Raw genomic sequence first — 14,942 nt, 5'->3', positions numbered from 1 at the left:
TGCAAGTCTTTGTTAAATTAGTTACACACAGAGTCAATTGATACCTAGAAAATAAGTATAAGCAGATCGTTTAAATGGGAAAAAATTGAACATTTTCTTAAAGAAAGATAGAAAAAACAAGCTTATTGCTGGAATGTGGAATTGAAACACTATAGACGTGTATATATATATTTTTTTTTTCCTGATCAATCTAAGTTCATTACTGTCTTGAATTAAAGAAGTTTTTCCTCAAGTTTTGTATTTAGACTCATTGTAAAAATGTCAGCTGTTTGATCATTGTGGTAAGGATCACTTCCATCTGTATTTAATTACAACTGTGCAACTTTGCTGAGTAGTTTCTCAAAACTGAAGGGCTTCAGTGGGAGTTGCAATTCCTTTCTTGCTTGCATCAAGTATTTGGATAAAAGTATATTTTAAAAGTAACTTAGACACATTTCCTGATACAGTTGTCATATAAACAAATATTGCAATTGGTTATAAGTATCTCGCTATCAGTAGTTGGAATACCAAAAAAATTAAGCTTACAATATTTTTTTTCTGATTAGAAGTAATTTTTGTAGTATTAGTTTGAAAATTAAGTACATTTTGTGTCTGTGATTAGTCTTTGTCTTCCTTTTAGTGATGAGGAAACTGATGCTTAGTTCCTTTGGTAATGTGCTTTGAAATTGTTAGGTAAAAAATGGTGCCATAATCCTGAGTATTGTTACCATTTAAAGTTGCAGACTTTATGTATTTCTTCGACAGTTTTGTTGTGTGCATGATCAATTTGCTATGTCTGCAGTACTGTACAGAAGGGTTTCCTGACAGTTGGGTCAGGATCTTTATTGAAAGATGTGATCTATAATGTTGTGAATGGTGGATCCTTATCATTGTCTTAATGAAAGGAAGAGACACAAACAAAGACACCTGTGAGCCCAACTCAAATTCTGTGTTTCCTTTAAATCTGAATGCTTCATTTCAAAAAGTGTGTTTATTAAAGTAATAGTACTGGGAGAGGGTGAGCAAAGATTGCCAGAGTGGGAGTGTATAGACAGAAGAGTAAAGAGCCATGAATTGGGAAGAGCAGTTTGTGACCTGGAATCCTGAGTTCAGTATCGCTTTTCCAAATTTTTCCCTCAAACTTTTACCAAATTTATGATTTCTTTTTTTAATAGGTCAGTGTGTGCTTTTGAAAAAAAAAGAATTGCTATACTTTCGTTTTAGTAAATTCAGCCTGGTACAATTCAGCCTGGTACTTGATGCATTTACTGTTCAGATTTTGTTTTACTTGAAAATGTATTTGTGAAGGGAAGTGCTTTAAAATTGTAGGATCTTTCAGCATCCATGGATGCCAGTTTGAAGTGTGCTTGTTTCAAAGGAGAAAAAGTTTGATATTACTCTGTTCAAGGACTTTATGTCCTTAGCTCACACAAGAGAGTGGCTTCATTCAAATTTGGATTTGTTCTGATATTCCTTCCTTTGGAAATGGGGTTAAAAGTACAGAAAAACAATTTTGAAAATACTGTGTACAGTAGCCATGTAGGCTATTTGGCTCAAATGGAGCAGGGAAATTTATTTTGGAGCAAGTGTAACTTGTTTGGCTTTGGTCTGAACTTCCTCTGTCTACCTAGGGACCCTCTTCCTATAAGCAAAGTCATCAAAACCTTTTCTTATTACTGACCAAAAAAAATGCATTTGAATGAAGTCTGTGAAATCTCGTATAATAGCAGCTTTATTTTATTGTATAAGGAACAATGAATTCAAAGTGAAAAGTGTTTGTAACAGAAAAAATAAACATTTTAAGAAACTCTGCAAGGAATAACTGGGTTTATAGCCAGTATTTATTCTGCTTTGCTTAACATTGCAAAAATAAAATAGCTAATGCGTTAGTCTTATTACCATATGCTTTCATGTTCATTAAGACCAGAATTTTCTTATTCTTGAGTACTCTGTAAATAGGAATGAATCAGGAGTGAACATTTATTTGCTGTTTTAATCTTTAACCTTCTTGTAGTTTTAGGATCCTACTTAAATAATAACTATCAACTGTATGAAAACTAGATGGCATGCTGTGGATTATCTGTAGTTAAGGAAAAAAATGTATTGATCATAGGCAGATTGCAGGAAAGGCCACTAATTAAGTAGACTGTAGAAATTCCAAAAAGAGCAGTTAGAGTGAGGAAGCTGCAAAACATGATCCATGGGGGAAGACTGAAAGAATTTGGGCTTAGCTTAAACATTTCTGGAGAAGTACCTAAGTTTTCATGTTAGAGGAGCTATCACAAAGATGGATGAGAAGTCAGGAAATCAATTTACAGCAAGTCCAAGGCAAGGCTGCTGCTCCTATGGCTGTAAGATCTCAAAAAGGGCTGGGAGCCAGGTCAGAAGGCACTTCCTTGGAGGCGCTGGACCAAGGCGTTGGTCTGTTGAACAATGGTTTGGTTTTGGATGTTACAGGGATGCCTGGCTCCTGCTGTGTTGAGGTGCCCGGCTCATTCTACGTGTGGTACTTGGCTCTGCTCACGCCCTGGAGGAGCTACTTACAGAGGACTTGGCAGAATACAGTTTCATGCCTTACCTTGAGCATTTTGTATCATTGCACATCTATAGAACTTGCCTTGTTTACTTGGCTATGGGCAGAAGGAGTTGGATGGGGTGTTGCCACTGGGTATACGACCTCTGTCATTTTCTCAGGTTGTTCAGTTCAGTTTCTATATGTACGTAGAGAGGTTGTGTTTGTCAAATTTTTTTTGTCCTTGACAAAATCAATATATCATTTGATTTTGCCAGTTTAGAAGAGCTGCCTTCTTTCCCCACGAGGTTTCTTTCTTTCATTTCTAGCGTTCTTTTACTGGCTTTAACAATCGAATTCCTAACAATTGCATGATACTTGCCATCACTGTTAACAGGACATTTCTGCCATAACAACTCTGTCGCACATATAAGCACTCCATAACCAAGTCTTTACTGAATCAAAGTTCAGGCAGCAAGTGCTTGCTGAGTGTGTAAGTTGAAGCTGTGCCCTCTCCAGGCAGCGCTGCTGATTTGCACTGATAGCACCTGATTTAAAATAATGCTACTCCAGTAACTTTGGAAATCTGTAGATAACACATCATTGTATAATTTTTACAAAACATAACCTGACAAGAAGAATGCCCTTAAATATGATCTAATATAACTCTATTACTACATTTTGTAACTTAGAAAATTACTGTAATTGTGCACAGTTCTGAAAATTTATTTCTGAGATTGCTATGCAATTAGAATTTTCTGGAGGGGTTCTGTTTTGAATATAGGTAATTATGAATGTTGGGTAAAGCACGCTTTTTAGGTGTTGTCTAGCACAATCCTGGACTCTTCACAACCTTATCTTTAAGGGGTGAACAGATGCTAGTGTAGATTTAGATTGAAAATAAGGAAGAACTTTTTTGTGGTGAGGATGGTGAGGCACTGGCACAGGTTGCCCAGAGAAACTGTGGCTGCCCCCTCTCTGGCAGTGTCCAAGGCCAGGCTGGATGGGTCTTTGAGCAACCTGGTCTAGTGGGAGGTGTCCCTGCCCATGGCAGGGGAGTGGGAACTAGATGATCTTTAAGGTCCCTTCCAACCCAAACCATTCTATGATTCTATGCATGGAGCCTGGCTTGCATTCTTTTAACACAACTACAAAGGTTTTGGTAACATCAGAGCACTTTGGTCTTGATATCCATGTTTACTTGTTGGCTCTTTTCAAACAATGGACTTCAAGTACACGTATGACCCAGAAAAGAGAGTGTTGGCGTTTCCTTTTGTTTCATGTGTTCTGCTGTAGCACAAAAATGAACTCAGCAGAAATCACATCCGTTTTGTTTTGTTTTGTTTTGTTTTTCAACTTTAGGGCCTTGGTAACGAGCTTCTTTCCTCTGATACTTGGAATGTTCCCTGCAGTGTTGACTTGAGTTGGTTTAATCTTCAATGGATATGATGTTTTAAGATGGCAGAAATGAGGAAAATCCCATCAAGTTCACTCTTGGGCCTCATTTAATTTCTATGAATGAGTTGCTTACTTAAAGGACTGCTAAATGAACTAGTTACCAAGTTTTATCAGGGCTAGAAACATCTCCTTTTTTGAACTGTGTTAACGTTTCCAGTTATAACCCTCCTCCTCTCCCCAAGAAGAAAACACCTTTTAGGAGCTGATGAGATAAGGCTCAAGCTAAGGAGTCTGCATTTTTGGGTTTCCATCAAAGAGTTTAGGTGCCTTGGTTATTCCCTTGTTCTAGCTGTTTGGGGTGGTGGTAGAAACAAGTGATGCAAAAGCAGTCACTGACCACCAGCCGACCAATGCCAATCCAGTCCCCAAGCAATGGCTGCTTTGGAAAAACGTGAAATTATATGGTGTGGAATATCGCTCTGGTCAGTTGGGGTCAGCTGTCCCAGCTGTGTCCCCTCCCAGACTCTTGGCCACCCCTAGCCTTCTCACTGCAGGGGACAGAGCAAGAACAGGGAAGGCCTTGATGCTGCACAAGCACTGCTCAGCCATAGCTAAAGCACTGCTGTGTTATCAACAGTGTTTCCGTCACAGCACTGCACCATATGGGCTGTTAGGAAGAAAATTAACTGCCTCCCAGCCAAGCCCAGTAAAACAGTTTATACCAGACAGTCTGGAGGCTTTTTAAAAGTAATTTCATGCTTTCGTGATAAAGAAGCTTATGGTTCTTTTATTATAGTGCAAGTTTTTAGTTCTTTTGTCAAGGTTGTCTAACATTGATGTTCTGAATGACTTCTGACTACTGACTTTAACTGTTTAGGCAGAAATATTTCCGTGCTATTAGCCTGCTTTTGAATTCTTAGGAACTTCATGCTTCTGCTCTTTGGAACAAGGGCTTGAAAGAGAATTGCTCACCTGTTGTGATGAAACTTTTTGCTGTGGAAAAAGCAAAAAGGGCCAGGATAGAGGTATCTGAATATCTGTTTTTATGTCTTCAGAGACTTGCTTTGATACTTGTAACGTTCTCTCAAAAGCCTTTCTGCACTGTGCGATCACTTAATTTATATTTGAGGCAATTTAATGTTACTATAGGGAATGAAATTCTCTTTGCAAACTTAGAGTAGTTAGCTCTGATTTATGCATTTGTATTTTGTCTTTTCTAAAATACATAATGCTAAATTCTTAGCAATATTCTTCGCCTCTAACAATTCAAGTCAATTGGCCTGGATAGAATGTGTTTTAAAGGCTGTACATGTTCTAAGAAAGTCAGTTTTCAAGATGTTGCATTGGGTATTTGAAATGAGTTAGCATTTGATTTGCTGCTCATGTGTTCATCATGCCATATTACTGCAGAGTTGTTTCATATATTTAAGTTCATTAGTGTGGCAAAGCTACAATGATAAGTACTATAGGAAAGTTTGGGAACAAATGAGTAGATTTGCATTCAGTCCATATTTCTGTGCTGTGTAAATAGGCTTACAAACACCTGCTCAATGATGAAAATAAAGCAAAAAAATAGGCTCATTTTTCTGGTTCCTTTCATCTAATAGAGTAGGGTACTGCAAGGAGAAAAAGAAAGAATTAAGCCATCTTTTAATTAAAATTCTACATCAAGCGAACTATGCATACTCTTTCAGCATAGGTGATGGTATGCAATTATAGTTGGTGAATGTTTTTACGGTTATTTTAATTTGTTTCATTGTAGTCCGTCCTATCTAAGTTGTAGGTCAATTTAGACAGTGAACTCACTGTCTAAATCCCAGAGTTAAGGTACCATTAGTGATCAAATGAAAATCCTAATTCTTAAAATCTCACTGTGTAAACATTGGGACTGTTCGTAAATGAGTCCTTTGTAGCCATGAGTGCCTTGGAATGATTTCCCTTGCTCTAGATTTTACAGATGCAGGACAGAAACTGCAGATGAAGCAGAAACTAGCACTTACTGCCTCACCAGTTTATCTTTTGTTTTCTTTTTCCATTCTCTTCATCTGTTGTGGCTTTTTAATGTAAACATGGTGCTCTTTGTAGTAGCATCTTGCTGATTTGTGGTGCCACTAGTGGAAATAAAGATTTTTTTGCAAATGGTACGTGAGCCTGAAACTTTGATGGACAGTTAACAGCTCCTCCATATGAGAGAGTCTTTCATTATGCATCCATGCAAGTGACTAAGCCAATGCACACAGAAGCTGTGCGGCTTTTGTCAGTGCTTTGATTTCAGACACTCTTGTTGTTGATATATTATGAAGAGAGTAGTTAGGGGAAATGTTCTGCCTACTGTTACAGACTTTCTACAACAATATACTTAATACCTATCTTCTAGACTTGTCTTTGTGCTTCATACGAGTGTCTATATGGGCATTCTAGTTCAGATCAGGAGTGCATTTTTTAAAGCATTTTACCATCTTCTCAACTTGTGCTACTTTTGTTTGCATCAGCAAGCATCAGCAGTCCAGTACATGAGATGGAGTCCTTTCTGCTGAAACTAAACAAGGAGATTAGCTGCTAATGGGTATTCGGTGGATGAAACTAGACTAGGCTAGTCCAGAGTAAAACACCACACCATAGACATTTCTGGGGATTAGGTCCTCAGTGCCAATTGTTCTGTTGCATTAAACAAAGTTAGTGTTGCATGTTTTCACACATATGTGTAATTAGCTGAATTTTGCAGGTACCTTATCTCCATACTGAAAGATATCTCATCCAGTAAAATCATACCAAATCATACCATATATGTTTACATAACTAATAAGAGGATATAAGACTCTGATGTTTCTCAGAAGTGATACACTCTGTTCCAGAATTACTGTCTGTCTTAGATTGATGGTCAGAACAAACTTCTCACAATATCCTCTTCAGTGTGTACTGTCAGGACGGTGTTATTGCCATAAAAAAAAGCTCTTATCCGGAGGTGTTGACATGCCTGAGTAGCTGGTGACACCCCTGTATGGTTGGCAGAACATTTTCACAAATGCTTGATGTTTCTTGTGTCTTATGTGGCAGTATGGCTCATTGATGTTGATACAGTGTTTTTTGCCTGTATATTCTTACATACACTTATTATTTACCCATGCCAATTGTTCTGTCAAAAAGACTGTCTCCTGTTAACTTTTTTGCACCTCATTCCTCCCCTGTTCTTGATTATTAATAAAAGCTTTGTTTTGTTTTGGGTCTTTTCTGCATTTTGCTACCTCTTGTTCTCTGGAGCACCAATGCTTTCTTCATGTGCTTTTTGAACAAGGCCTATCTATGGGCTCTAAGTCTTACACTGGACCACTACAGCATAATATGTCTTCACAGTCTAATTGTCAGGTTTACTTTCTTTGCTAGCTCCTCCTAAAATTTAGATTGAACAATCCATGTACAAGTAAAATAATCTGGAGGAAAGAAGGTAAGAATTCTTTGAACCTATTCTGTAGGTAAAATTTAGGTTTAGTGCTTACTCAAACTATTGAGGGGGCGTAGTTCTTAAGCACATATCCACAGAGCAGAGTGCTCATATGAATATAAGCATATGGGCAGCAAGGTAGTTTCAGGTGACTTAAATGTGTTGTCAATAATCTCTGTTTACAAAGTAGAAAAGAGAAAGCAAAGAAACCAAAAAAATACTTTTGAAATGGAAAAGAGGTTGGGAAGAGAGGCCAGAAAGACAAAGCTGATGTCATGATATAGAGGAGCAGGGGTTAGGAGTGGAGAAGGTTGTAAAAACTGGAAGACCAAAGTCTTAATCTTCTGTTTCAGTCTTCAAAATTATTTCTCATAAGTAGGCTTCTGTGTCTGTTTTGGAAATTCATTTTGCTTTGACATACAGAACATTTGAAATTCCATTAAATCCAGCAGTTTTCTGCATCTTTAGCATGGCTCATTGGCATTGATGGGAAACTATTTTTTCAAAGCAGTTAGAGGGAACTGTACTTTCAATTTGTTGTCACTTCAGTATCTCCTTTAAAAACGTTCTGTTTCTATGCATGAAGCCATAGGTACATCAAGCAGCTAAAGACTGTTTTCTACAAGTTCAGGAAAAAGAGATAACATGTCTGACATATCACATTTCTTGGGTGGCATCGTCTTATGATGAAAATACCCCATTTTGGAGCTCTGCTTTACATTTTCCAGAAACTTTATAGGTGGAGAATTTTCTAAAAGTTTGCTAATAAATCTTGGACAGTAATACTAAGCTACACTTTCTGAAAACAGGTATGTAGTTTGTAGGTGTGTAGTATTGTTCTGTAGAGCACTTCAGAAAAGTCCTGCTTACACACCTGTACCAGAGCCAACTAAATACTAATAAAGTCACTCTTGTATTATGAAGTTTCCTTCCCAGAAGGAGCTGGGGTATTGGAAACTGATCATATTCTGCGTACATGCTTATCCGCCTCCCCTGTGTTGTTTTCAGTCACATATTGGAACTGTACCTGGAAATTAAGAAATCCAAAAGGAGAAATTAAGCTTATTTTGTAAAATTCTTTGCTTAAGATTTTTGGTTTTCCAACTCGGAATGCTCCCTGTGGGTTGTGACATAGTGCAGGCTGGGGACACTGCAGAAAACATATTTCTGCTATGCTCTGTTGTAGAAAGCGTAATTCAGTCTCTCTGGGAAAATCCAGAAACAATTTCCCTTACCTACAAATGGGCCAAAAATTGTATAAATTTGCATATGATTATTTTTCCCTTTTGGGGTGTATCTTCACAGTACATTGTCAGTTTTTGCAGAACCTTGTAAGTCTCCCCAAAGTACCCTACAGTGAAAAGAATAGGTAGTCATAAAAAAATCAAAAAACCAAAACCCTAACAACTTAGTCATCTGTTCAGCAGAACAGCTTTATAGGCTTTATTTACAGTACATAACTCATGCTTTAACAGACTCTGTCTCATCTGTGAAGAGATTTTCAGGGTTCAAGCTTTACACTTAAATGTCAGAACTTAAAACAGATGTACTATATTTTCTATTTTTTAAGCATGATACAGTTCTATATTCTCCATACGTTCCATAGCTTTCTACTAGAGAGAAGGCAATAGTATTAAAGTTACTGGACATCCAGTATAGCCATGGAATATAAGATAAATTTGCCTTTTGGGTTAAATAGAATTCTTTAGAATGAAGCCCAAAAAAATGATTGCAAATATGAAATGTTTTATCTTGAGTAGGTCAATGCTCTCTCTTCTACTACTTTGAATCCACTCTCATTTTTCTCTCAAAATGTTTCAGGATGATTTTAATGTCTGTTACAATTTAATTTGTGAGATTTGTAAAGGGGCAAAGTACTTGCATCACCTTGTCCTGTTTTGCTTTTCATTTCCAACTCCTACCATTCTCAATTCTGTGATTCTGTGTTTGCCTAGCTTACACTGCATTCACTTTCATCAACATGGTAACTTAATCTAGGTATTGAAATTTCAAATTCTACTTGTGTAAGAATTGAATTTTGGAAATATGATGCTAGTTGTGTATATATTGGCATGATTTAATAATTTCAGATTTGGGAAAATAATTAGGTGAAAGGCAGCATGTAGAGAAGTTGACAAAACGTTTGGCTGTGTGCACAGTAGCTTTTCTAAAGGTGGTTGTCATAAATGCAGTCATTCATCACCCTGGAGTCTGGGAAATTCTGAGGCCACCAGGTGAGTTTGCAAGTGTGCTCTGTCATCCTTGAAAGGCAGCAGAGATGACCTAGTCCTCAGTGCCTAGGGAAAGGCATGTGCTGTACCTGTCTTCAAAAAATGCCCAAAAAGGCCAAAAATACAATGTCGGGGACTAGAGGCCAGTCAGCCTTACTGTGGTCTGTGGAGAAAATTATGGACCAGAACATCATGGAACACGTTTTTAGACACATGGAGGGAAGAAGTTGCCTGAAAATGCATTTTTGTCGCTCTGAAATTTTTGCTTTATCAGTTGAATTGCACTAAATCTCCTGTCTTACTGCATTCAGGAAGCTATTATATATAAGCACTGCATACATTACGAGTAGATTAGTTATCCAGAAGTTAGAGGTAGGCGGTAACTGTAGGAGAGAAGTAGGAAGTAGAATCTTTGTGATGCATATGGTAATTTTATACTAATGTGAAAGGTAATCCCTGTATTGTGCATTGATTGCAGCTTTGATCATAGACTGGTGCTTTTTTAATTTTCTTGGATAAATCCTTTAAATTACAAGGAGGTGGAAGACAGATACTGTTATGTAAAGATCTGATTAAAAAAATATTCAGCTAACAAACTAGGCGAAATACTATCTATTAAATAAAATCAGTTGTTTTTAAAAAAAAACCCTGTATTGCATCTCGGATGGAAGTGTGCTGAGGTTGCAGTTCTGTTACCATAGAACATGTAATGGTTATCCCTAGAGTCACTCATCATGCCCGTATAGTAAATTAATAAAAACTTCCAAACTGATGTAGCAAAAGCTAATACCTAGAACTGCCTAGTAATAGTTAAATTTTCCTGCTTACTTGGTTAGTTTCTGTTGTTTGCTCCAGGTTTGGTTAGGCTCTCTACAGCTCCTGCATAATCAAATAAAATCTTAATGATTTTCCTTAAATGCTTAACTGTTGGAATCCACTGTTAGGAAAATAAAAAATGGTTTTCAGACATTTGCTGCTTATAGGCAGAGCCAGTATCTTGTTGAAGTTGCACAGTACCTTCTCTTAAAACTCTGTTTTTTGTTGCATGAATTTAGAATTTTATAACTTTTTTATTTTTCAAAAAAGGGTTATACAAGAATGTCTCAGCATTTTTTGGTTTGTTTGGTGTGGGTGTTTTGGTTTTTTTTTTAATTTTCACTGGTAAAGACACCTGCAGGATATCCAGGGTAAAAACAGCTTCATCTGCAGTGGCACTTCTGTGTTCTTTGAGAAATTAGAAGGTAGCACAAGCAACTGCTTTTAGCCTCAGAGCTGACAGAAGATCAGTGTGGATAAAATTAAGATATTGGCTGAAGCAATCAAAAAAGGATGGATTTGAGACTTTTATTTACTATGCCTTTTAATTATTCAAGTTCACAGTCTAAGTAAATCACAAATTTCATCAAAACACAGGGAACTGCGGCTCCTTGTTTTGTTCTGTTTCTGCGCTTTGTGAGCTAGAAATATGAAGTTTTCCAGTCACTTGTAGTTTTGGTGACATCTAATATGGCTTAGTCTTACTTTGCTGAGTAAACAAATGTTTATGTAAGCTACATAAAATTCAGACTCGTGTTCTGGAGCTAATGGTGCTTTGCATTAGTTTCTAGATGAGGTCCAAATACTTGCTGTTTAGAAGAAATAGTTTTACAACTAAGCAATTGAGCAACTGTGGTGACTATGCTTCACCTTGATATTTCAGAACTTTGGTATCCTTTAACCAACAATGTACAGAAAAAATCTTATTAAGATTACAGAAATGATGAAGGAATCAACCAAGACTTAGATCTTGCTGTGCCGCGTTGCATTAACAGAGGATCGTATGGCCTTTACTTCAAAGAATCTATAGTCTGAATGAGTAAAAACAGACCTGGGCTTAGAAAGTGTTATGAAGCACAGCAGAAGACAGGAAAAATGGCAAGCACAAGTGTCATTGACATGGCATTATGGGTGTAGGTGTTAGGAGTTTGGTTTAAATTCAGAAGAAAGGGCTGAGGAGAAGGCTGAGGGAGTCCTGGGCAGTGAGAGGAGAGAGTGCTGCTACGGGTAAAAGTAAGCGGAGAAAAGCAAATGTGGAAGAGGGGAGAAGGCTGGAGGGAACCGTCAGTGCAAAACAGATACAGCCCAGTCAGCTCCAAACATTTTCAGTGTGCAAAGACCACCGGTTTAGTTGCTTTTTAAAGCTGTCCTTGCTGCATGGCGTCTGCCCCATTCCTTCCCCAGCAGCACACCAGGGAGGGGTAGGGTACCACTGGGGTACCCCAAGGACGTGAGGGGCTCCCCAGCCAAGTTCTGTGCCCTGTGGCCTCATCCTTCCCTCCTTGCCAAGCACAGAAGTCCCCGATTTATCTCCTTCTGCAACTCCTCCAACCATCTGGAGTCCATGCCTCCTTCAGAGCAGCAGAACTACAGTAGGAATCTAAGATGCAGTGTGTTTGCATGGGTTCAGACTACTGTTGTCTTCTTTTTAAAAATTTTAATGTTTGTACATCTGTGTATCTTCAGGAAAATAATGTAAATGAAATTAAATGTTGAATATAATACTTTGGCATTCTGAAATATCTTTTAAGAAACTGGTTAGAAGCTTTACAATATTTTTGCTCTTTAAAGCTTTCACACTGGAAAAATCTAAATTTTGAAATACATAACTTGCGGAGGAGGGAAGAGGCTGGATATTTAAATGATGGTGTATCCTTTCCCCTTTTGAAAGAACCAAAGCACACTGCATTTTTAATGTTGAGAGCTCCCCATTAAAAACTTTAAGTGCTCCTAAATGACTTTAACTTGCTGAAGGACTGCCTTTTTCTTTCTGATGTGTTAGAATGCATATTAGCACTACTTTGCCCTTGTTTCTGAATTATTTTAATGATGGCAGCCGCTCCACCAAGCTGTCTGTCAAGATGTGGGTGGCAGGCTATTATTTCACTTCATAAATCATAATTTACAGGGTTTTTTATATCCATCTTGGGGATAAACACTTTATGCTTTGTGTTTTCAGCAGCAATATAAAATGTAATTGATACTTAAAGCAATATGTTAGAAATAGGGACAGAGAAAGCCAGGAGAGAAAAATCACAAATGTTTAGTTTTTCTGTGGATTGGTCTACATACTGAGCATTTTTTCCATCTGATTTCATATTCTTAGCACTTCAACAGAGGATGATGATGAATTACATTTACATGATTGCTGTCTGTAGGTTACTATAAGGATGTTTCTTTAGTTACAGACACTCAACAGATCAGTTATCTCGACAGGGTCATTTTGTACCATTTCTCGTGCTGCTAAATACACTTATCGCTTTGTGCTATTGTCTTCCAGGTTCATGAAAAACTGAATTATTATGAAAAACAGAACCCGGTGCCCATACTCCACGGTGCAGCAGCCTTGGCAGATGATGTAAGTGTCCCCTGCTGAGATCACTGGTACCAAGTCTCCCAAAAAACTGTCTGCAAGCAGAACTCCTCATAGAGCAAACATATGAATGTAATCCTCAGAGCTGAAATCATAAGAAGCTGCAAATGTTTCCAAAGGTGCTGTCATCACCGGGCTTGTTGCTGATATTACTTTGATTTTTATTCACTTGCCTGTTACAAAAACATTGCATCTAGATAGCCTCTTGTTCTGCTTTCGTAACTACGTAATAGAAATTACAGGTTGGAACTCTACTGGGAGGGGAAAAGCTGTCAACTATTAGTGTTTTGAGAAAGTCACAGACAAGAGGAATGCTTTGGAAAAATAAAGACAAATGAGATAGCAGCACTGCTGACAGAACATGAAAAATGACAGATAATAGTATAGAAATGAAGCATATGAAATGCCTAGGAAGGAGGCTTGTTAAAAAAAAAATAATCAAAAACTATTTGAGAAAAAGTACACTAGTGATTTATTGATATTGGAGCTTTCCAAATTGCCTTCATAACCAAAAAATAAATTGTAAAAGTGGTCGGCATTGATGGAGTAGTTAATTTCCTGTTACTATAATTTTTATTTTAAAGAAAAAAATCCAACCTGCCATTTCTTGCTATTTGGTTAATTCTAGGATTCAGATGAATTGTGCACACACCTGTATAAACTATGACTGAACCTGAGGTAGGCCAGGATAGAGAAATGTTTAATAAACTGTGGTTTAGGTGAAATCCAGGAATCTTTGTTGCAATTGATGATCTCAGGTTGTTTTTTGGAAAAGGCAATGTGTATTAGGATCCATTTCAAATATGGCATGTTTGAAGCTTCACATACTTTATAGATGTTTTAAAACCATAACTATCTTTTTATATAATTAATAGGTTTTGATTTTTAATTTTTTAAATGGTTAGATGTGAATAGAGAATGGTAACATATTAATGAAAAACGAAATTAAACGTATTTGAAGTCTGTTGAAAAAAGGATATAATGTAATTTAATCATGTTTCAGTAGGAGGAGAGCTATATCCTGTAACATACCAAATATAGTAATGCATTAGCTTTGACATCAGGCATATATTAGTAATATTTTTTTAACCTTCAAGTAGCTTTGAATAATGTTGATAGTAATTTTGAAAATTAGAAAGCTGGTTGAAATTCTCTTCATTAAATTCTTGGTGACATATTAATTATCCTTGTTAACATATGTGTTCTAGATCTCTGGGCTAAAATCCTTAATAAGAATCATTTCTTATTTTTGGATGCAAAACTTAGTTCTTGATATTTTCAGAAATGCTGAGCAATCTCATTCTTTGTTCAGCCCCATTTAAACTGTATACTTTTAGAAATCCCCAAATTAAAGTACTCTGTCACTCCTCAGTTGAGAGAAGTCAGGATTTTTAACCCTATGAATGTAGTATTATGTATATGTGGTAGTATTTTTTAAACGTACATATGTTGGGACATGAGTGTCTCTAGACATCTGCCTAACTTTTAAGCACAGCTTCTTTTTAAAGACCTCTTGCTGGTTCTTCATTTTTGCTGAACAGCTGGTTTTATGGGCACCATCCTGTAGAATGAGAATGCCCTTTGGCAGCTGAAGTCGGGCTAGCTCACTGCAAGATTTTTGGTGTTTAAATAGTTATCAGCAAACGTTGAGGAAGCTAATTTGCATGCAGTGGGTTTTGTAACTCCAAAACGCATGAAGTTCCAGGATTAAAATCCTGTTCAATTTTTGGCACATTTGTCTGACTACTTGTCAGCTTCAGGGATTTAAGAGCATGTTGGTGATATAAAACACACTTTTATTTCAATAGGCTTTAAATTAGTGGTTTGTCTTCCTCGTGATTGTAACTGTTCTATAGTTAAACAAAGAAGGAGATGTTCTTATTAGCATGTGAATGTTTCCTGTTTGATTTAAAACCCAAATTTGAGGTGCTGGTAACGTAACTAGAAACTGTTTAAGGAGTGTATTTTTAT

General features: G+C 37.1%; 1 protein-coding gene across 1 annotated transcript in view; it reads left to right on the top strand.

Moving 5' to 3' along the window:
• The window catches only part of MPP7 (MAGUK p55 scaffold protein 7), a 96,989-nt gene that overhangs the window by 18,417 nt on the left and 63,630 nt on the right, over nucleotides 1–14,942 (top strand). The window contains exon 3 of the mRNA XM_086467327.1: nucleotides 12,879–12,956. Within this exon, the coding sequence (XP_086323453.1) occupies nucleotides 12,879–12,956 (78 nt within the window). The remainder of the gene's footprint in view (nucleotides 1–12,878; nucleotides 12,957–14,942) is intronic.

This window comes from Leptosomus discolor, chromosome 6, assembly GCF_034619465.1.
Source record: "Leptosomus discolor isolate bLepDis1 chromosome 6, bLepDis1.hap2, whole genome shotgun sequence".
NCBI lineage: Eukaryota > Metazoa > Chordata > Aves > Leptosomiformes > Leptosomidae > Leptosomus > Leptosomus discolor.
The sequence above is the reverse complement of the archived record's forward strand: the minus strand, read 5'-3'. Positions and strand labels throughout refer to the sequence as shown.